Here is a 23108-nt window from a genome sequence, read left to right as displayed (position 1 = left end):
TTTGAGGCTTTTATTTATTGACATTTGTGTTTTAAGAGGTAAGAAACATTATTTATATCTTCATGCTTCCATTCTCTTGAACACGCAGTTTTATGCTTCTGAGACTGCTAATAGCAGTGAAACAGCTTTTTGTGATGCTTCAATTGTAGTGTAACCATGAAAAGTCTGCAGAGATTTAATGATGCATATGCTTTGTATGTTATATTCAGTGGTAATATGCATACAGGGATTAGAAACATCTCACCATGTAGACATATTAAATTCATACTTTTCTTCCATGTGATTATAAGATTATTAGTTGAATGTATTTAATATGAAAATGAATTACATGTGTTGAGAATGTGTTGCTGCCTAAAGATGCACTGGTGTACATGTTTGTGTACACTGTCATGCTTGACGTGTTTCTGATTCTCAATAAAATAACAGTCAAGTTTTATCAGTGAATGATGGTTGAATCTCACCACAAAATTACTTTTAAAACATTGCAACTAGTATCATTATAAATAACGGAAAACACTCATCCTCTGCTCATGTGCCTTCAGGAAGCAATAAAGGTTCATATAGAAGTGCTCATTTTGTAATGACAATTACAACCCTCACCAGTCAGGATCATTTTTGTATCACACATATATGTATCATACATTTACAACTTTTGTTAGTTACATTGCATAAAATGAAAATTGAAATGGATTTGCAATACTTCATAACAATAATACAACACTAACAAAAAATAAGTTCCACACTGAAATGAATAAAAACCAAAGGCTCAGAACAACTGTACAGTCTGCATATGAAAACTGTCAGCAAAATGCAAAAAAAAGCAAAATGTACAAGAAATGTAGTTTAGGAGATAAATGTGGTCCTTACCAGTATCCTGCTGAAGGTGGTGGTGTATCTGCGGTTTTTGTGTGCCAGTCACCATATTTATAATCTGTCTATCCTTGAGCCTTATCATCATAGGAAGCAGCCCATGATGATAATGGTGAGCCAATAACTGTATCATCATCAGGGGCTCTCCGTCAGTCTGTGTGCTCTGTTAATACCAAACAGCAGTAATCTGTCACCATCACTGTACTTCTGCAGTTTTGTCACAACACTAACAGATGTCACTCATAGCAGGAACTAAATAAGATAAACCTCCCTCAGTGTCCACAAAGATATATTTCAAAATGAAAATCTGATGTTAGTAAAGTGGTGTCAATAGCCCTAAAACTGTAGTTTACCTTTAACTTTTTTTTATTCTGCTCAACAAGTCATTTTAGCCAACTAATGTCATCACATCAGCGAGAGCCAAAAAAAAGATGAACCTTAATAATTTGACATCTGATCTACCTTCAATTCATGGTGCCAGATAGATACCAAATATTGCAGTTAAACAAGAAGTCCTACATAGATACAAAACAGTTTTTCTCTCTGTTTTTGCAGAATACACTACAGACATCACTCTGTGGCCTTCTTTGGGATTTTCTACAGGCCTGCAGAACAGTTTTGATGAGGATAAGGTGGCATCAGAGGAACAAAGTTTATAGCTGCAGGTTGTTTGTGGTTTCACCTGCTTCATTTGGTACAGTTGTTATGGACAATTTAATAATTTCTCATTGCAATGTCAATGAAATATGGGAGGATTAGGATTTCTTTTTCATTAACTTATTTCTATTTGTCACTTGTCACAAGTTTGAGTATCTTAAATAGCTTTACAAAATTAAAATACATTATTACTGTTAAAGGTGCAATAAACGTTCCGCCCCACTAAATGTCAGCAAACAACTATTTACTATGTAAAGATATAGTGGAGTAATGTTGACCTGAGCAGAGAATGAACTCACACTCCCTCTGTGTGTATTGTGATCTAAGGTTCTCTGTTCTTTGTTTTTGAAGCCGGTCCGGCCAGGTGTGCATGTGAGCGTGCATGTTAGTCCCTCCTCGTCCTCCCCATGTCTGTCTTCAACATGGCTGCTGGGTCACACAAACTTTCTTATATTACAGCTAAACAGTGCACTGCATTTGAGGTGAGAAATAGGCAATGCAGTAACAGAATCTTAATCCATATGTGATCAGCATGGCCTAGTTTGACAGTTTGACCTGAGTTTCGTGAGCTGTGTTTTCAGATGCCACTTTCTTTTTATGACATACACATTTGTTTCGGTCTGAGATGCTGGTGCTCTAGTGCGACATCTAGTGGAGCTGAGTGTCATAAATTGCTCCTTTAATATTACAATTATTGAAAGCTCCTGTATTACACTTTGCAAACATCTGTAAATATTTTTGTTCATAAAGATGCAAAGGATGTGATTTTTGTGAATCTGCTTCAGTGTCTCCAATAATTTTCATTATCAGACCTGTTGTCCCGCTGCTGACTTTGGCATCGTTTCTGTCTGCCATTTAACCCCTCAGACAGTTACCGTACACGATTATTTGAAGGAAGACGGGGTGAAAGTATTTATGTTGTACTGTATGACTGATTCCGATGCTGGCTGCCATGTCTCTCCAGGCGAGCAGGCAGCAGAAGTCAGGAAGCCAGGAGAACATTGAGCTTGATTATTTGGGCCATGGTGCATCCGGAGCTGAAGGTGGCCCATATGAAGAGGCAGGGGCCCGAGGAACAGATCTCTGAGGACCTCATCTTGTATCCAAATGGATCACTCAACTGTTACACAACTATTTTTCAAACCTTCAGTTACAAATATCAATGTTTCCTAATCGTTCTTTTAAAAGTCAAAGCAGGAAAAACAGAATTATCAAAGAACAGAACATTTCTCTGTAATGGATTTTCCCTGAAACTCCAAGCTTCAGTGATCATTCTAAGATGCATAATGCTCAAATTCAGCCAGTCAAAACAATCAGAGTTGTTAGAGCTTCAGAAGACAAAATGGAAACTGTGCTGTACATATCAACTATTTATTTTTTGTAAGAGACTGATGAGTAAATGTAAAAGCATGTATAAAAATATAAAGTACATTTCTTTAAATCCTATGAATTGTATGTTAATGAATCTCCCATTCTAAATGTAATATAGATCAGTCACTGTTCACAGATGAGTCACCAACTTGTTTTCTTTTAAATGTCCTTCTCTTCATTACTTACCTTTTTTTTCTGTGTCCTTTTGCTTACTCGATCATTTCATGCAGCCAACTGTGTTGTCTGTCATTGTTTTAAGATTCAACTCTTTTCACTTGTAAAACATTTGGACAATCTCACTTGTATCAAGAAGACTTATTTTATTTCAGTCACTGGTTACCAGACAAAGGTATTTTGAATTCTCTTTATATATTACTGCCGACACTGGTCATTCAGCATGTTGTTCCAAACTAGACGCCAAAGTCCTGCTGCGGCCATGAATCCTTATTTTTCAATCACGAGCTGAAACAATGTATTCACAGTGGACACATCATATCAACTGATAACAGCTATATTTACTGAAGAAATTATATTAACTACAGTCTGTGGATCACTGTAATATCTTTAACTCTGATTGATACCATCTTTCATGGAGAACAGGCCCATCTCATCATAGCAAGGCTGCATTTGGAACATAATAATTTGCACTTTTAACAATAATTCATCACCTTAAACTTCCAAACACCTTCTCAAAACCCTGTTTATCCACCACACGTCCAAAATGAGTAGAGAAATACAGTGTCTGGGGGCTGCTGTATCTCTTCAGTTTAAATATCGTCTCGTTTGGGGAGTCCCCTGTATCTCCAATGGTCATAACATCTGACACAGGGAGGTAGATATCATGCCGCCTGCCCCAGAAGGTAAGGTGGGACACTTTGAGTGTAGTCTGAGACGGGTCCAGGTACATCATCCCCACCACCCTCCTGAGGAAATGACTAGCAGTGTATAGCATGACGCCAGCGAACAGTGCTATTCCGGTTGTGTAGCCAACAAGAAAGAAAGGGATGTCTCCCTGGAGGTAGAAGACGTACACTGGGGGCAGGATGATCATAGTGATTCCAGTTTGGAGTAGTTTTAGCCTGGACAAGGCACTGAGGAGCTTAATGTGCGGAAGGGTATAAATCACATTGTACTTCTGCCTGGACAAGTCCGAGTACCTGACCAGGGCTGTGATTTTAGGTATAATGGGTTCATAAAGGCTCTGTTGGATGGGTGTGTGCCCCGGTGAGCGAGGCTGCACACCATGAGATATCCGACTTGTTAGTAGACATGATCCTCTGGTGCAGGACAGGATGTGTGAGGTTAGCCTGGGTAGCAACACTGACCTCATCTGTAAAAAAACATAACATCAAACAGATTAAATTAACACTAACCTTAACATAAATACCCACTTAGGTGGTGGACAAAATAACAACACTCAACTAGAGTTGATATAATTCGATTAAAAGAGTGATTGGTCGACAGAAATGTTTAATTTTTTTTTAGCAAAATGTCAATCATCTCAGGTATGGATATTTGCTTGTTTTCTTAAAATCAATGATAGTAAACTGAATATCTTTAGGATTTGGACTGCTGGTCAGACAAAACAAGCAATTTGCTTGGGCTCTGGGAAACTGCAATGCGAAATTTTCTCAATTTTCTGACATTTCTTAGATAAAACTATTAATCAAAAAAATAATCAGCAGATGAATCCATAATTATACTCATCTTAAGTTGCATCCTCAACCTTAATTATGCAAAGTAATGCAGTACAGCACTACTAAAATACTGTAACTCCCACTAGCTAGAAACTGAAAAATCTCAACAAAACTTAGTTGCAGGGCTACTGGACTGGACTGGACTGGACTGCAATGACACTGTACACATGTCCCTGTTTTTTTTGGACAACCTACTAAAATACCCATCATCATGGCTGCAGTATGATATGGTTGTATAACAGTTAGGCTACATTTAAATAAAAATGAGAAATAAAACATAACAGTGCGCGTTTTTTTTTGTTTGTTTTAACAAAATCTAAGTAAACAGATCTGACAATAAATATCTTAGTGTTTTATAATAAGAGACTGACTAAATCCTGACTGAGCTGAAAGCAGCAGTTAGCTTGTGTAGCCAATAATCCTTACAAATTATTTTCACAACACGTGCAAATCTTTGAGAGCAAGATATAGGCTCACCATAGCCGCATGGAGTGTTAAACACAGAGACAAAGGTCCTCTTTTGTCTCCTTATTTTTCTTCTTCTAGAATGACACAGAACACTTTGACCTGGATGAGTTTCACAAGTCTTCTTCTTCTTCTTCTTCTGTTGCTGCTGCTGCTTCTTCCGCATTCTCTTCTTCTTCTTCTCCTTCATGGTTTATTGGCGGTTGGCAAACAGCGAATTGGCGCGTTACCGCCACCAATCGGTATGGTGAGTTCTTTGAGTTATTTTGTATCTATTTGATTAAAGTGTACCTTTATCTTTCCGAGGTTTTGGATCATTCACAAAGTCATTCGTTTGCTTTTCTGTTTTTGTTCTTTTTTTGTTTGTTTGTTTTTTTTGCTCTTGTGCCCCCTTGTGGGAAACTTGGGAGCTATCATCACCTTTAGATACAACTTATTCGACATGTAATTAAACACTGACCTGCGGTAACCTTGCTAAAACCTTGTAAATTGTGCATTGACATTAACATTATACTAGACACTTGACACTTATGTTCCTGCTCGTGTTGGTGTGGAGGGAAATGAGCTGATGAATATTCTGGTCAAACAAACACTTAGAATTAAGCATGTAGACCTACAGGAAAAGTTGAAGCTAAGACATTCACTGGGACATATGCACAATCAGTATAACAGGAGTATTGGGATGATAATAAACTAGAAGACATCAATATTATATACAAAGACATGTGCTCAGAGGATGGTGGGCTGGAAACGAAAGGAAGAAAATGTCACCATCACTTGTCTGAGAATAGGTCACATAGGTCTCAACCATACATGATATAGATTAGGCAAGCACCCAACCAGCAAAAGGCACACAACCAGAATCAGTCGAACAAGTACTACTGCATTGTAGAAAATACAATATCAAGAGAAATCACTTTCCTCTGTCACTAAGGAAGGCGACACACAATGACTTTTCATTGTCAGGTCTCTTGGAGAAAACGGAAAGCAAGATGTACTGTGGCATTATTAAGTTTTTAAAAGAAACTGATTAAACTAAATAATCTAGAGGGGTTTTTTTCTGCATAATCTCTTCTTCCACACTCCATTCCAGTCGGTGGCGGTAATGCGCCTCTAAGCTGGTTTGCCAACCGCCAATAAACACCAAAGAAGAAGAAGAAATGACACTTGGGGCAAAGCAGTCACATCTGCCATAGACTGCAACCAGAAAACAAACATCTGCTGCATTATGCTACTCTCTGAAGCAGAGTAGTTTCATTTTTTTACACAGTCGAAAGTGTCATCGATTATTAGCTTATGTTAGTGAGCTGGGTGGAGCATGACCATATCTCAGATACGGCTTTTGAGGAAAGTAAACTTAGCGATAGCAGGTCGGGCTGGCAGCTAAAGGCGAGAGTGGACAACAATGCTGCAGCTGGGAGATGAAATCTCTCTCTACTCCCTCGTCTTCGTGGTGGTCCTGCTGGGGACCCGGAGCCCGGTGTGGACAACCGTCCTCACCGCCTCCCTCTACCTCTTTCTGGCCATGTTCCGGTTCCCCCAGGTACCAGCCAACCGAGCCCGGCAGGTGCTTCACCCAGCCAAGGGCGCGGCGGGCTCCGGTAAAGTGTCGGTGGTCGCCCACCGGGGCGGCGGGCACGACGCACCGGAGAACACGATAGCAGCCATACGGGAGGTGAGAAGGGGAGGTGGAGATGTTCGGGTCTGGTTCTCCTCTCATAGTGGGTGAGACCTGTGGTTATAAGGGAGCACATCACCACTGGAGGGTGACATATCTTCATCCATGCCGCAGTTCCGTAAACTGGACTTAAATTTGTATATTAACAAAGAAGAATATATTTACCCCTCCACCAGAGCATCAAGTCTTTTATTACCAAACCACAACATTACCATCACACATCCTCACTGTCATTCATTGCACTATTATAGTAATCCTGGCTTGCTAGTGGTGTATATAATGTGTCTGACTGGACAGTAAAAATCTTTGTGACACCACATAGCCTCTGTGGCCCAACCAGTCCTGGATGTTAGGCCAATACTCACTGATATTTGAAAGTTTAAAAAAACTGATAACAATATATAGTCCTTTTTTTTAATGCAAAGACATAACATAAAAAGGGTCCCAAATTTTTTTTTCTGAAGAATTGTGGTCACATTTTGCGTTTGAAAAATAAACTTTTCATTGCTCTTTTATGGACTGACTATATATGGAGACACTGTTTTTAAATTAAAACAATGTGTAATTTCTTGTTACTTGTTGGTTTACATACAACCGGGTTGATATAGGTGCAATATAGCTTATATGAAGTTTATAAGGTGCAGTATAGCCTCTCTTTTTAATCAATATGTCTTCAGAAAAAGATGATCACAACAGTTGTATAACATTAAAACCTTGTTTTTACTTTACTTTATTACTTTTATTACTTATTTGTCCCCAAGAGACAACTGGTTGTGCAGCAGTGTAACACAGGATCAAACACAAAGCACATGAAGATAGCATATAAAAACAGCAAATAAATACAAAAGAAAGCAGAGTATAAATTAAAAAAACAATTTAAAGAAAATGCTTTTAATATAAATATATAAATTATGTAATATTTCAAGGTGTCTCAGATTTGGATGTAGAAGATGGGAGCTGTCACCCTGAATGAATCTGCTTTCTTTAACAACTGTTTTTTAAACAGAACATACTTTTCTGTTCTAGTTTGGGTTGGAGTTCAAGTTTTTTAAGGTGAAAATGATGACAGATTTGACCAGAAATAAACCCTTCTGGAAGACTATTTGTTATTTGTCTGTCCTGCACTAGGCCAGTAAGAACGGGGCGACAGGTGTGGAGTTGGACCTGGAGTTCTCAGCAGATGGTGTCCCAATACTGATGCACGATGAGACCGTAGACCGGACCACCAACGGGTCGGGACCACTCAGCCAATTGAAATTTTCTGACTTGAGTAAATTGGACGCAGCAGCTAAACATCGACTCAGGTAAAAGAGACAGATAGAGTTAGATATGCAAACACAAGCACACATATAGACGTTTTTAGGCATTGATTGTTTATTTTATGTGATGCTTTAGGATGAGAGTTTTCAAAGTGACACTGTGGGCCCCCCCTCAGACAAAACTGAGACCCCGGTAACAACACTATTGAATTGATATGAGGCATCTGTATTTGTTTAGTTTTCACTTTTCAGACATTTCTGTATAATGAAGTGTCAAGTTGTAAACTTGTAATTATGATTACTCTGATTTGACATGAATGTGACATTATGCTGCGGCCTGCAACTCTCCATTCCTTACAACTTGAGCCCTAATACTTTGTTACTGAGAAAAACATAAAAACGTCACGATTTGCAGGCAAGATCTGGAGTTTTAAGGAGTGTCTTTTTTTCTGTGATTTCTAACCGTATTTACGGACGTTTATTTGTAATGGACATCAGAGACAATGATATCCTCAGAAAGTATAAGTCACACTGAATCTAAAAATATGTGTATCATGTCTCTGCGTGTGGATTTGACTGAGTTATGACTCAGAGAAGAAGGGATTAGATTTTTGACACACACAGTAGTATAGCCTGGGGCAAAATATTTTGTTGGTGACGCTGAATTCATCATTTTGCAGCTGCATGTGGAAATGTTTGATAGTGATTATCTGTGTCGATGTATAATGCTGCCTCCAAGACTTCTGTAAGAAAACATTAAAAGGGCTTGATAAAAACTTAATAAATGCAGTGCTAAAATTAGTCCAGAAAGGAAAGAGGCAAGTTGCTCAACTGTAATACAGCTGAGACAAATAAGCCAGGGGGGTTTCTAAACACAGCTCCCCTCAGAACAAACTAAAGAAGAAAGACATATTAGGATCCAGCTGGTTTGGACAGATATGTATGACAAACACAAACACTTATGTAGGAAACTGCCACAAAACAGGAAGATTTAATCTAGAAATACAACAGAAATGTTAATTTTCTTGATCACCAACATTATAAGACATCAAAAACACTCAAATAATAGTCACACTTGTACCCTGGTAATTATTATATTACCATGACAAGATATGTCAAATATACATACAACATATAGCCTTTATATACAGAGACTCAGGCAGATTATCACATGCATTTTATCATAATCCAGGTGCGGAAGAGTTATGTGCATCTCTGATCAAAGTTAAGCGTATTGTTTTCCAGGTAAAAGGAAAAAAAATGTTTAAAAATTTTGATAAATATGTGAGCCTGAGATCACACTGTAACATCTGCTTTCTGCATTACCAGGGAGAAGTTTGCTGGGGAGAAAATTCCAACTCTGGAGGAGGCAGTGGAGGAATGCATCAAACTGCAGCTCACCATTTACTTTGATGTCAAAGGTCATCCAGATGAGGTGCAGCCGACAAAACAAACAATCAAAACAAGGCTCGATAATGTGCAATTGATTTGTACCCAGACAACATAACATAACGAGGAGAAGATGATTTTGGGATATAATGGGCCACAGACAGATTGTACTGAGCACCAGTACAAAATGATCATTACATATCTGCAGGGGTTAAATAGAGTTGTTAAGATCGTCTCATGCTGAAACAACTACATGATTATTTTAATTAATGAAGTTGTAATTGCATGATCATTCCTAAGGGTGGAAAGTAATTCCCTATCTTATTATTTTAGTTTTGCATCACTCTCTAAAGGTCGCACCAATCCTGTCATTCATCTGTTGTTGGTGATTTTATTGCAGATTGCAGCATTTCCTCCACGATGCAACTCAACACTATCACATCTGAAAATCAAAACATAGCGCATTACACTACTGCATTACTGTATTTTTGTTCTGGTAACTTATTAGGAGCATAAATAAAAACTTTGGTAGATTAATTGATTGACATACTGTAAGGTGTACATTACATGTTCCAGTTTCTATTGTACTTTGGGACAAACCAAATCGCCAACAGAAACACACACACACGGTAACATATCGCATCATTACTAGTTATTTCTTGTGGTCAGTACTCTATCTGATGTGAAAATATGACTATGTTGTGTCAGTTACATACAAACTGAGCCAGAGACGGGTCAAAAGAAGCAGTGAGGTCACTTACTCTATGCCATTCAAACTGCAGTGTTTGTACCATTTAATTCTGCATATTAAACAACTAAATTAATGTTTGTATCAGTGTACTATTAGAATTCAAATGTTTTTTTCATTTTTAAATCAAAAGTGCACAAAGCAGCAAAAAAACAGCCTTTCATTACAATTCAAGTAGAGCTAAATAATAGAAAGTTCAAAATAAAGAACAACTAATCAATATAGCATCAGTGTACTTTTAACCACTCGATGAGTAATTGCTTACTCAGCACATTTTTACATCAATAAGGAATGCAGAGCTGCAGTGGTGATTGTTGTTTCAGGCAGTGACATTCTTGAGTTCAGGGCCCACAGCAGTGTCTCTGACACATACTCAGCTGCTAGTTATCACCAAGTGGTTGGACAAGAACACTCACATAAAGACACAAAGCCTCACACACACACTGTAAACAGTTAACTGACTTACAATAACCATGTGGTTGTTCTCCTCTTCCCAGGCAGCCGCAGCCCTTACAGACTTGTATGTGAAACATCCAGTCCTCTACAACAACAGCATCGTCTGTTCTTTCGAGCCCAAAGTCATCTACAGGGTAAGAGGGTGCTTTGAATTGTCTCAGGGTGTTAAGTAAGTAAACTCTACCTGAACAAATTCACATTTACTGTGTTTGACTGTCTAAGTAATGCAAAGTAATGCCTGTACACTAAGAACAACACCAAATGCATCTGTTTGTTTTAGTCACATGCATAAACACTGTATTACAGCAGGCTCCAGCACTTGGACCATAAACTAAAATTTCACATTGTTTATGCGTGAGTGTAAAGCCTGACCACTGTGGGAAAATGAACTTGCACCCCAGTCTGTTTTTTTCCGTTCACCAGCAGTAGAACAGAAAGGTGACGCCATTACAAAAAAAAAGGTTTGCATGTTTTCCGTAAGTCCAGAGATATGATTTTACCTGGCCTTGATATGAAAACCACAATACTCCCAGTGCTCAGCGCTGGAGCTCTGGCTTCTCATTTGCATTCACCACATCGATGATGTTAGCTATACAAGCTTGGATAACCTGACCGGTATTGAATTAACTTGATAACAACAGGTCAGTCTTTCAGGATGAAAGTCACACTTTTGAATTTAAGGTTCTGCACATGCAAAAATGAAAACTCCCCCGCTGTTAACATACTGGTACTGATTAAATAAGCTAAAATATTTGCTTACATTCCTATCATGTACTGTATTGCTGTTATTTCTATTGCATTGCTCACATTCACCATAACTTAATCTTTTTCTCTCCCCGGCCCAGATGAGGCAGAGTAACCCAGACGTGGTCACAGCATTGACCCACCGGCCCTGGAGCCTGAGTCGGTTTGGAGATGGTACCCCACGTTTCTCATCACCGTGGAAACACCACTGGATTACACTAATGGACATGGTGTTGGACTGGGCGCACCATCACGTACTGTGGAAGCTCTGTGGCATCTCAGCCTTCCTGATACAAAAGAATTTTGTCTCACCGTGAGTTTCCACAGCTGAGACCAAACAGTCACATATTCTCAGTGTAACTAGGTTTCTGTATTTAATCCATGAACTCACCACTTTGTCCTGTAATGTTACAAGAGACTAACACTGTTTTTCCTGTGTGCTGTCTGCAGGGACTATGTGCAGTACTGGGCCCAGAGAGGGGTGGAGGTGGTAGCCTGGACAGTCAACACAAACATGGAGAAAGTGTATTACCAGGAGCTGCTGCAAGTCAACTACATCACAGACAGCCTTGTGGAAGACTGTGACCCCCATTACTGACACTCACATGAACCCAGCATACGACATGTTCAAACACATACTCATTAAAAAAGATCAAATCAAAGGAGTTCTCATCACTCATACAGTGGCATCAGGTAAAAGAACATATGCCACTCATTGTTTTCCATACACACTTTGATTACTGTTTTTGTGTGTATGCGAGCTTGTATGTTTCTATGTGGATGTTTGCACAGAAGAAGAATCATCCTGACTAGACTGGGTGTCAAACTCAATAACAAGAGGCAAAGTAAGAGGTTTTATTCTGATTTAATCATTTTAATAATATCATGAATTCACTCAGACATGCTGAGGTACCTGATGTGCATTTATAAACATTTTAATACAATAATACGTGTCTATAATAGACCAGAATCAAATGTACTGTATTCACCAGCTCAGGACTGCTCTGGTTTTTTTTCCCTTCTGGTTATTGTGCATATCATACTGTCTTTCAAAACCTCTAAAGTCATGCACTGTCCTTTCTACCCAGAAAAGGTCTGAATGAAACTACCTAGAATAACACTCATTTAGAAATAATACAAGTAAACATGTAAAATTTTTGAGATATGCACATATGAAACCGAAATGTAGAAATACAGTAGGATTGGCATACAGATAGCAAGTTTTCAGGCTGGTGACAGATTTCAGATTAATGTTCATATATACATCATGCAATATAATTATAATAAATTTCAGCATCAGCGTTTTTGAAAAATAATGTGATCTTGTTTGAGAAACATCATTTGTTGTTCTTGGTAGTAGAGTCTAACCTTTGTACCCCACTGTATCTGTAGAGGGAAACCAGAGACGATCAAATGTCAAATGTGTCTCAAGAATTGTAATTACTCTCAAGTAGAAGACATAGACAAGATATGAAACACAGAAGGGCAGTACAGAGGAACAGTAAAAGACAAGTAATGATAAGAATAAGGAATTCAGGAGTGTGAGGTTATATGAGGCGTTAAAACTGCAGTAGATCTGCAGAAATTTGTCCTCAGAGATGACAGCTGATGTAAAATAACATACACTGTGTGGGAGGTGTAGTGTTGGATATCACCCGGGATAAGTCTGTCTGAGCTGCTTCTTGTCCCGGCTGATCAGACTGTCACCTCACACAGTATGGAGTCACTCAGGTGGTTTTCACCTGAATAAGACAGATTGGTGGTTTCTCTTTAACAAATCTTACATCTTACAAAGATGTTATGAAAGCATTCAGCAAAATAGGCGCTGTAATAGTAGATGATCATGTATTATAGTTTATTCTAAGCTCTTGTGTGACCTTGTGCATACAGTCAGTCTTTATACATGTACACACAAAAAAATGGTGGTTCTTCAGCGGTTCTTTGGGGTGGTTGAGGTGCTATATGGCACTACTGACGTACAAAGAACCTTTTAAGCCCAGTATGGTTCTTCAGCGGTTCTACAGCGGTTCTTTGGGGTGGTTGAGGTGCTATATAGTACTGCTGCTGTACAAAGAACATGTTAAGCCCCTGTATGGTTCTTAAGAGAAAAAAGAAGAATAAAAAAACACATTAAAGTACAGAGTATTTCCTGAGGATAACACATTAAACCAGTGGTTGTCAACCTTTTTGCCCCCCTGTGTCTGAGGAAATATTCCAGGCCCCCTCCCCCCCTTATTATTTTATACTCTGTTTATTTACCAATAACCTAACCCATATAATATCCGTGTTGGTGGGATGCAACAAGACAGTTTGGGTGCTGAGAGCTGTCAGTTGCAGTTTAAATTCTGTGGGAGGAGGAATACAATTGGAGGATTAGATAAAGCTGACTGTAGTCCATGAATGAATGTAAACTGATAAGCTCTTCTCCCCAAAATTATGTCACAAACTTCAATAAAAAGGCTGTCATTATATTCATATATTATCTGTTATGAGTTATTTATACAGTCAAATAATTAGGTTACTTATGTCTTGATGTTTTGTGATTAAAGCATTCCGTAAGTAAAGTTTTCATCTCAAGGCCTCCCTGGTTGGTCCCTGAGTTCCCCTTGTGGGCCTTGACCTTCCTTGTTGAGCGCTGCATTCAAATATTAACTACTTATTTCCAATGTGCACACAGATTGTATCAGTGTAGGCCTATTAATCAAATCCACACTTAAACCACGCTCTTTTCATTTTCCCCCTTGTTCTGCCATTTTTCGGAAAATCCCTGGCCCTTGCTTGTTTTACCCATTTTTAGGCCGACACCCAGTCTTACTAATTGTATCCATTTCTTCATTAACACCCACCTCGTATTCATTTTATCATGTTTTCAGGAAGATCTGACGCTCTTTTAATTTTCCCCCTTGTTTGGCAATTTTTCGGCAATTTTTCGGGTAACCCCCGGCCCTCACTCCATTACCCATTTTTTCGACCAAAACCCAATCTTACTAATTTTACCCATCTCTCGATTAACACCCACTCCATATTGATTTTATCAAGCTTTCGGGAAAATCAGATGCTCTTTTCATTTTACCCATTTTTCGAGTAACAACCCCCCCTTACACACTTTTCCCATTTTTCGACTAACACCCAATCTTACCAACTTTACCCATCTCTTGATTAACACCCACCCTGTACTCATATTGTCAAGTTGTCGGAAAAATCGGATGCTCTTTTCATTTTACCCAGTTTTTGAGTAACAACCCCCCCCCCCACACACACACACACACTTACTCATTTCACCCATTTTTCGGCTAACACCCAATCCTACTAATTTTACCCATTTTTCGATTAACACCCACCCTATATTCATTTTATCAAGTTTTTGCAAAAATCGTACACCATTTTTATTTTACCCATTTCTCAAGTAACATCTCCCCCGCTTACTCACTTAATCCATTTTTCAAGTTACACCCCCCCCCCCCCCCCCCCCCCCCCACTCATTTTACCCATGTGTCAATTAACACCAACCCCATATCAAAGGCCAAAGAGCAAAACTTCCTATCTGAAAAATGCAGTTTTTTGAGAAAACTAAAAACAAACTTGTTGCTTTGTTTCAGAATGGTATTTGTTGAGGATACTCAATACACAATATATTATGTGTTAACAATACCGACTAGGTATTAGTGCCTGACAAAGTGCAGATAGGAGGTTTTTCTCCACTTTTCCTGGATCATTTTGCAGATAGGAGCTTTTGCACAAAACTATGCTCTAAATTAAGTTAATAATTAAAATTAAATTCAAAATAAAATTAAGTTTATTTTCAGGGAAAAAGATGGGCCAGTGTAGTAAATGTAATAGTTACTACATTGTGGTATATTAGGGTCAGAATTGAGCTCGGTCTGGTGCCGATGCAGATAGGAGGTTTTGTGCCTCAACATGTTCCCAGCGAACCTGATCGGAGGTTTTTGGCAGGTGACTTTTCTGTCACAATGAAGGGCAGGATTATCTTGCAGACAGACTGAATATGAGCAGCCTTCCTTGTTCTCATCATCCAAAGTGAAATCCGCCAATCAGAAAATTCTGCAGATAGGAGGTTTTGCGCTTTGGCCATCGATATGGTACCTCTAATGGTTCTTTGTAGCACCATTTGACAAAGGTGCTGTATAGCACCAAAAAAGGTTCCCCTATGATTACAAGACATAGAACCACTTTTGGGTACTATTAAGTACCATTTTTGTTGAAGCAATATAGTGCTATATGACACCGCTAATGATTCTATGTAGCACCATTTGGCAAAAGTGCTATACAGTACCCTTAAAGATAGGAGCTATATAGCACCATAAACGGTTCCCCTATGATTACAAGCCAAAGAACCTGTTCAGCACCATGTTTTTAGTGTGATAAATTGTAAAATGTTAGTCATGCCTTCTTTGTTATCATTTAATAGGTAATTTGTTTATAAGCAAATCTACAAACTCTGCAGAAAAGGTCACTTTTATTTCAATTTTTCTTAATTACTCTAAATAGACTCAATCTGCGCGTGTGGTTTAATAGGTGAAAGGTGAGCCTTCCGCTCCTCCTCCAAAACCCCATTTGAGGGGCGTGCAGTGACGTCACTGAGGGGGGTTGCCCAAAGGTAAACAGAAACATCGAGAGCGGAAATGGAAAGACTTTAACTTCAAAATAAAAGCCACAAAAATGTAAGAGATTGTAGGTAAAATCCTGAAGAAATATTCAGAAATAGCTTAAGTTCAACATGAGAAATTTATTGAGAAATAGACACAAAATTATGGTTTGCTGTTGTGCAGGGTTAAATAATAACCACACCTTATAAATAAGTACATATTTTCTTATTGGCAATGGTTCCACTGCACATTAGCCCAAAACATGTTTACACCCATCAGGTGTATCCTGAGGTAACCACCATGCAGATAGCATTGATAGTATTCACCCAGGTTTTGCGACATCTGTACCTGAGATTTCTGCTGCAAACCTAATACCATGAAAATGAATGGAATTATGTTGATGCTAAAATCATGAAAATTATATTATTACTGTATATCATGAAAGAACTCAACAGCAGTGGGTTTATTCCAGAAACAGTCTCCCAGTTACTGTGAATAACCTCACTGTGTTTTGTTTGTAACTGCGATCTACAGAATAAATCAAAATTAATGGTGAAAACACATTTATTGAAATATTTAGAATGACAACCAAAACTGTTGGAGTGAAAGCAGAAACTTAAAACAATGCAACATATTTATATTGAACAGTAAACATTCCCCATCCCATTTAAAGAAGGTGCTACCCTCCTATTTCATGGGCAATGTGACTGCAATCACAGAATTTCTAACAGTACTTAATGGCATTATATGATTCCTGAGAATTGTATTAAATGATTCACCAGCATTGTGCTAGACAGCTTGTGAGGATGTGATGTCTGTTGCCTTGAAAAGTCCATCTAATCTAAGACAAGGATGATATTGCAGAAGCTTCCCATTTAAAACAATCAAATTATTCTCTCCCATTTATAAAGCTAAAGTCATCAAAATAATTTACAAGAATACAATCAGTTTACATTTACACTGTTCAGTTCATGATGACATGAAATTGCGTTTTCCGGCTTTGGTGATAAGGTAGCATAAATTTGTTGAGCAAATAACTTACATTGGTGCTAAGTGGTCATTTCAGTTAGCATTTCCTCCAAAATAGGGGTATGTTTTAAATCCAAAATAAAGAGCATCACATAGGATTTGTGTCCACATTATTTTGAAAATTCTGACCGGATGCCGCTCAGTTAGTTCCGGCTTGCTTGACGCTGGACCAGCATGACCGCTTTCTGTCCTGATGGAAACACAGTGTGCAGTGTCCTTGTATTCTGTCAGAGAGCAGCGCAGTTGCAGTCAGTACCGGAGCATCAGCGGGAGCATACAGGCCAGAGTGTCCGCCTGGAGTATCACTGTCCTCGGCCTTCAGGAACCACAGTGTCCCCCCCCCTCCTCCCTCCTCTGACTGACTGACTGACTGACCCCCGGCGTAAGGAGCCGCTTTCTCCTTGGATGACCTACACACCACCTCTGGCAAGAGCAGCGGACGGCGCTAAAGTGAACACCTGCTGGTTGAGAGGAGCAGCAGGGTGTGTATTAATACACAGCGGGCAACAAGTCAAAGCGAGGCTCCTGCAGGCTTCAGGCCGACTCTGGAGCAGCTGACTTGAGCAACAAAATAAACCACGTTGCGGTTCCCCCTCCACCCCCCATTGTGGCTGTGTGAGGAGGAGCGGGCAGAGGACGGGAAGTTGCAGAGTTGACAGCCAATGTTTCACCTGATAATAAACAAGACAGGTTTTTAAGCATAGACACTACTTGAATTTCTTCAGGTTACTGGCGCCCACATGATGTACACAATCACCAGAGGTCCCAGCAAACTTGTTACACAACGGAGGACAGGTGAGTGGATGTTATCTAAAGCATGATGCAATGTAACATCAGACTTTGGGATCACGAAGTGGAAAGATTTTGTGTTATTGCATCAATGAAATCGGCTCATTGTTTGCGAGAGGAGCATGTAGAAGGTGCAGCATGAAAACTCTAACTTTTAATTTTGTCTCTAAGGTCCCACACAACAGATCGAGAGCAAATTCAGCGACTTGAAGCTCAAGCCGACATCTTGGCTCACATCTAAGTAAGTAGCTGCACTTTGTCCTCCTCTGTCGTATGGTTTGTAGCGGTATGTGTGCGATTTACTTGAGCAGCGAGGGCCCAAAATACTCCACACGTGCGTCGCGATCATGTAACATGGAGTAGGTGTGACTTTTAGGTCGGTTAACTGCTTCCATTATCGGACAGAACTTTCCCCGCAGCCTCAGTCCGGCTCGTTATACCGTCGATAACTGTGGTTCTCTAACCAGTAGCCCTGTTTACCTTTGACCCCGCGTTTATAGTCTATGAAGCCAATCCGTTATTTGGATCTCACGCACCTGTCCGGTTCTGGCTTTGAAAGCAGCAGGAATCTCGTGCTCCCTTCAGGTGCTGCTCGGAAATACCAAAACCGCTTAACGATACACTCTGTTGCTAGTTTATTAGGCGCACTTCTTTAAAACCATTTCAACAAGAACAACAACTGGCAACTGAATTAAGTTCCAGTGCAATAACGGCTAATTAAAACTACAGCAGTAAAGTTAAAAATTGGGTTTTAGTTTTAGTTTGGATAGACTTTATATCTGCATCAACATTTAATATTTATACAAGGAGAAAATCATAGTAAAACAAGTAGAGATAATCGGTAATTTATACAGCAACAGCAAGCCTCAATTGACCAGAATGCATTGCAATGATAAGCTATGTTGCATTTTAAATAAAGGTTGCAAGCCTTGCTTTTTCTCCCCTGTTACAAACTCCTATGGTCTTACTATTGAAATACATTTATGCTTTTTCCTGGGAGCTGCTGAAAGGCATTCTGGGACACAGAAAGTAACATTCACTTCACTTAAGCACAGACCAAACAAATCACAAACACAGCAATGTCTTGGTGTATAAAAATAAATTTCTGTAAACCCCATCTGCTGATGAAGACTGTAAGCAGACCTTCAGTTATCTCCTGTTTCCAGGGTCAAGTCAACCGTCATGCTGAATTTCTCTAAAAGCTAAAGACCTTTGGCTTCAAGCATTGCTACATGGTGTTGAGTAAATTTACATGCTTGTCAGTCAACCATGAAGTTATCTGGCAACCTCCAACATTCTTGCCATCTAGAGTTTTGACTCATGTTTTGTTGTGATGCTGACTGCCCCAGCCTCCTTCAAGCTGACATTCTGTTATTAACTCTGTGTCTGATCTCTCCAGCTCTCCACCCCCAAAGATTGTGTTCAACCGTCTCAACGGGAAGCGCTACCACAACACTTCCACACAGAAGCCCGACAGCCCAGCAGAGGGATTCACTCCTGCACATGAGGAGAACGTCAGATTTGTGTTTGAAGGTGAGGGTCTGTGGATTAATAGATGGGTAGATGTGGGTTGTAGTGCAAGGTCTGACCTCCAGGGTCAATCCTGACACTGGTACAGATTGGAGAGCTTGCTCAAGGTCACTAGGTCATGAGGATCTTAACTGGGACATTGCAGTTAGAAGATAATATTATGCTTTCTCTCTTTGCTTTCTGCAATGCTTAACAAAAAAAGTGCTAAGCAAAGGATGCCTGAAAATGTGCTTTCCATTTTAAAAATTTCAGCAGTTGTATTTTGGTATATCAGCAATTGTTGTTTATGTACAACAAAACAAAAGTAATGATTTACAATATTTTCTACCAGAAACAATCAGAACTGGTAACACTTAATAATGACACAAAATTCTGTATATTTACCAGTACTCTAGTTAATAGTCTGTTTGCAAGTAACTCCTCCACTATACACTATATTTGTTTGTTGTGTATCATTATTTAGTAGTCAAGTCCTGTTTCTTACTCATTCCTTGGTTTGCACGTGTTTGTGCAGCTTTTTATGAAGTGTTGCAGTGCAGTGCTGTGCTGCAGATTTTAAAGTCCCCTTCCACTCAAAAATATTTTTTTCTTCTTGTTCCTTCAGTTGGATGTTTGAGCTTCACTGTGCAGAATGATGTTTGTGCAGAGTTTGACACTAGAAAACTGTTTTCACATTCATCTGCTGAAGGGAGAAAGTTTCTCTGAGCTCATAGAAAATCAGATTTTAAGGGCGGGGCCTACAAGCAGGATTTGTGACATCACAACTAGTTTGGAGCCAATCCTAGTCCAATACTCACTTTACACAAGTGTGATGTGGAAACTTGAAGCCTCCAGTGCACAAACACTGAGAATGAACTTTACAGTGAAGGAGGAAACATTTTATGTCCAGATGTTAAACTTTTAAATTTAAATATATTTGCATATTCATAGATTCTCTATTTTTAACGAGGGAGAAGGAGTAGATGTAAGTTTAAGGATTTTAAAGTGGTAATTATACTTTTTTTGTGCAGAAACACCATATCAGACACACATGAATGTTCCAAGCGGAGTATTTTTATACATCCTCATACATGTCTGAAGGGGATCTTTAAACAAACTGGTAACACAGGTTTTGTTCGTGTTGAAACTGCAGCCACATATTAACTCAAAGTTACAAACATGGTTCAGGAATTCTGAAAACTGTCCACAGGGAGTTTGTTACTTGTGGTAGAAAACCTAACAATTATTAAAAATCCTAAGTTTACCCAGCATGCCTTACCAATACTTCATGCCCTGATGGAAATGAATGACTTGTAGAGCTGAATCAGCTCGCACTAGTTATCTGTGTTACTGTTGGACCAATGCCAGTTAACACTTGGTCTGTGGTGTCCTTTTGTGACTATAAAGTTCATCTGGGGAAAGCCACAGTCTTCTTCACCGCTTTCACTAAAAGAAAAACCTCCATCACAGTCCGTCGAATTGCTTTCAGATAGAAAACCTGACGAGTATCTTTCCAGGGGAAAATATTCACTACAATAAAAAACAATATCATCTCCGGACATCCTCAAAATGTTTAGATAGTATTTTATTCACCCCCATGCATACTTACAACTATGTTATTTGTTCTTCGTGTGTGCCATCCTCAAGTTAGCTCAAGTCATACAAGCTGTACAAACTGTTAATAAGTAGTGTGTGGCTGAAGGTTAGTGTGCTCAAGAAGAGCTGAGAACTCTTCCACGGAGCCAAAACCTTGAGACTTATCAGGGGTTGAAGTGAGAAACCTTAACCCACAGCTGATAAATGCACCCAATAGGCCAGTCCAGCCCTCTTACAAGGGTGACACACTGCTTTACGTACATGGTAGTGCTTACAATAAATGATATATTCATTTTACCACACAAATGCACTGTGCTATGCAGATCTAGTCATATACCCTCAAAATGGTGGAGGTGGTTTTAAACATGTCTTGGAAATATTTTTAAGATAAAATATCATTCTCAGGTTGTATTTTATACTCCTGCAAAATATAAATCAGGTTCCTGTCGACTAAGTACTCATTTGTTGTCGTTTGTGTTTTGGTTTGCATGTAGCATGGCAGGAGGTGGAGCAGAAGCTGGGGAACGCGGACGTCGGGGAATCATCGACTGGCAGGCAGGGGCCCGTTCAGTACACTGAGAAGACCCCCAGTGCTGCGATGAAGAGTAAGCACCTGCGTCTCCTCTCTCCACTTTGACACAGTCAGCGATGTTTTTGACCAGTTCTCATTTGTTCACCTGCATGTTTTTGTGTGTGTGTATGTGCACATGCATCAGCATCCAGTCTGTTGAGCTAAAATCCTTCATCTAATCTTGCTACACTGTTTTATTACATCTTAAGATAACTCTCTTCCTGCACTGTAAACCCCTGAAATTTGAACCTTGCCTTGTTTTTATAACTAGTTGGCTACTGTTAACGCCAAAGGAAAGCTGAAAGGCCGCTCTCATCTCTCCGCAGGAATTACACACTGAGTGTCTTTTGGCTCATCTTTATCTGCAGCCAGAGGGCAACTGTTGTATAGTCTGCTTTAATTTTTAACTCTTATTTGGTGTGTAGGAAACTGGCTGTTCCAGATAAACCAGACGCGACTGCTGATTGTAGCTTGTACACACCTGTCTGCTCTGGTTCATCTTGTGGCTCGCTGCCCTGAAAAGTCATGAGGCAGCTGCTCAAGTCGGATTCACTCAGGAATCAAATTATTTTTCCAATATATATTTCATTAAAGGATCTGAGGTGCTCAGTTCTTATGAGCAGTAGTTAAAAGCAATATGAGTAGTGGAGCAGCTAAAATCTAGTGTGTTTCAGCCTTGATTTGCTGCTCAGTACTGTTTGTACTTTGGTTTATAACCGAATATCTGCCAAACTTATGACATTCCCATCAGCTTCAGCCATACTTTGTGAATAGTACTAATTAGCAAATATTAACATGTCTAAACTAAGATGGTTTGCTTAACATCAGCATATTAGCGTTGTCATTGTCATGCCTACAGTCTCACAGAGCTGCTGGTGGCTGCAGGCTCTAAATATAAGTTTTATATTATTGTAGTTCTCATTTCAAAGAGCATCTTTGGGCTGTTATAGTGCCAAGTATATTCCTAATCTTTGCCCCCCAACCCACGTTTTGAAATTCCTGCATGTAAAAGGAAAGCGAACATGACATCTGTACTTCTTTGACAAGATTCAACACAAAATTTGTAAAAAGTAAATTATTCAGTGACTACGTATAGAAACGTCTACACATTCTGTAACTCTACACCCTCTGTTCTTGTCCTTGTCTCCACAGACTTTGTGCCCATAGACCTGGAGGAGTGGTGGGCTCAGCGCTTCCTCGCCAACATTGCCAACCTGTCATGACTGTGCGAGGCTTTGAGCCGGGACAGGAAGCCCCGTGTCGATGCTCCACCAGTGAAGGCATCACAGGGGTAGAGAGGAGCTGAGCCAGTCTCCAGGATCTGCGGTGCGAAGGGTCGTACATAATTTGGAATCTGATTTGATGCCCCGTGCTTCACGCTGCTGTAGAGAAAACTGGGTGCACAATGCAAACCCGCCCCGATGCAACAGCAACCTGACTGTGAACTCTTGACAGTGCTGACCTGATGTGCTGCTGCGAAGGACCCGTCAGTCTCTACTTAAACGACGTATCGGATAGAAGTTGTGAGATTTTTCTTGTTTAAGAACCTGCCTCCTTTCTCAAGTGTGCTCAGCTCAGCTGTATGTACTCATTGTCTCATCTTTGGATATAAATCTATTGACGAGCAAAAAAGTAAAATGTTTTTCAAAAAATTTCTTGTGATGGAATTTCTT

The 23108-nt window shown here is 39.5% G+C and overlaps 3 protein-coding genes across 4 annotated transcripts; 2 read left to right on the top strand and 1 right to left on the bottom strand.

Annotated features, from left to right (window-relative positions):
- Positions 1-3248: 3248 nt before the first annotated feature.
- Positions 3249-5156, bottom strand: tmem186 (transmembrane protein 186). Its single transcript, XM_042396439.1, has 2 exons — positions 5073-5156; positions 3249-4228 (listed from the first exon to the last, which is right to left on the bottom strand). Exons 1-2 carry the CDS (start codon positions 5073-5075, stop codon positions 3563-3565), a joined length of 669 nt encoding a protein of 222 aa, XP_042252373.1. The 5' UTR covers positions 5076-5156; the 3' UTR covers positions 3249-3562.
- gde1 (glycerophosphodiester phosphodiesterase 1) lies at positions 5074-13809 on the top strand. Of its 2 annotated transcripts, none has more exons than XM_042396429.1 (6): positions 5074-5307; positions 7867-8042; positions 9327-9432; positions 10632-10724; positions 11436-11647; positions 11785-13809. In XM_042396429.1, exons 1-6 carry the CDS (start codon positions 5143-5145, stop codon positions 11930-11932), a joined length of 900 nt encoding a protein of 299 aa, XP_042252363.1. In that variant the 5' UTR covers positions 5074-5142; the 3' UTR covers positions 11933-13809. The 2 variants fall into 2 exon arrangements, with proteins under 2 accessions (XP_042252363.1, XP_042252360.1); XM_042396426.1 differs by lacking the exon at positions 5074-5307 and adding an exon at positions 5442-6735.
- A 3267-nt stretch (positions 13810-17076) lies between these two features.
- Positions 17077-23081, top strand: mcrip2 (MAPK regulated corepressor interacting protein 2). Its single transcript, XM_042432372.1, has 5 exons — positions 17077-17765; positions 17931-18000; positions 19159-19292; positions 21359-21469; positions 22588-23081. The coding sequence occupies exons 1-5, from the start codon at positions 17711-17713 to the stop codon at positions 22656-22658; spliced, it is 441 nt and encodes a 146-aa protein (XP_042288306.1). The 5' UTR covers positions 17077-17710; the 3' UTR covers positions 22659-23081.
- Positions 23082-23108: the final 27 nt, after the last annotated feature.

This window comes from Thunnus maccoyii, chromosome 2 (assembly GCF_910596095.1).
Source record: "Thunnus maccoyii chromosome 2, fThuMac1.1, whole genome shotgun sequence".
Classification (NCBI taxonomy): Eukaryota; Metazoa; Chordata; class Actinopteri; order Scombriformes; family Scombridae; genus Thunnus; species Thunnus maccoyii.
The sequence above is the reverse complement of the archived record's forward strand: the minus strand, read 5'-3'. Positions and strand labels throughout refer to the sequence as shown.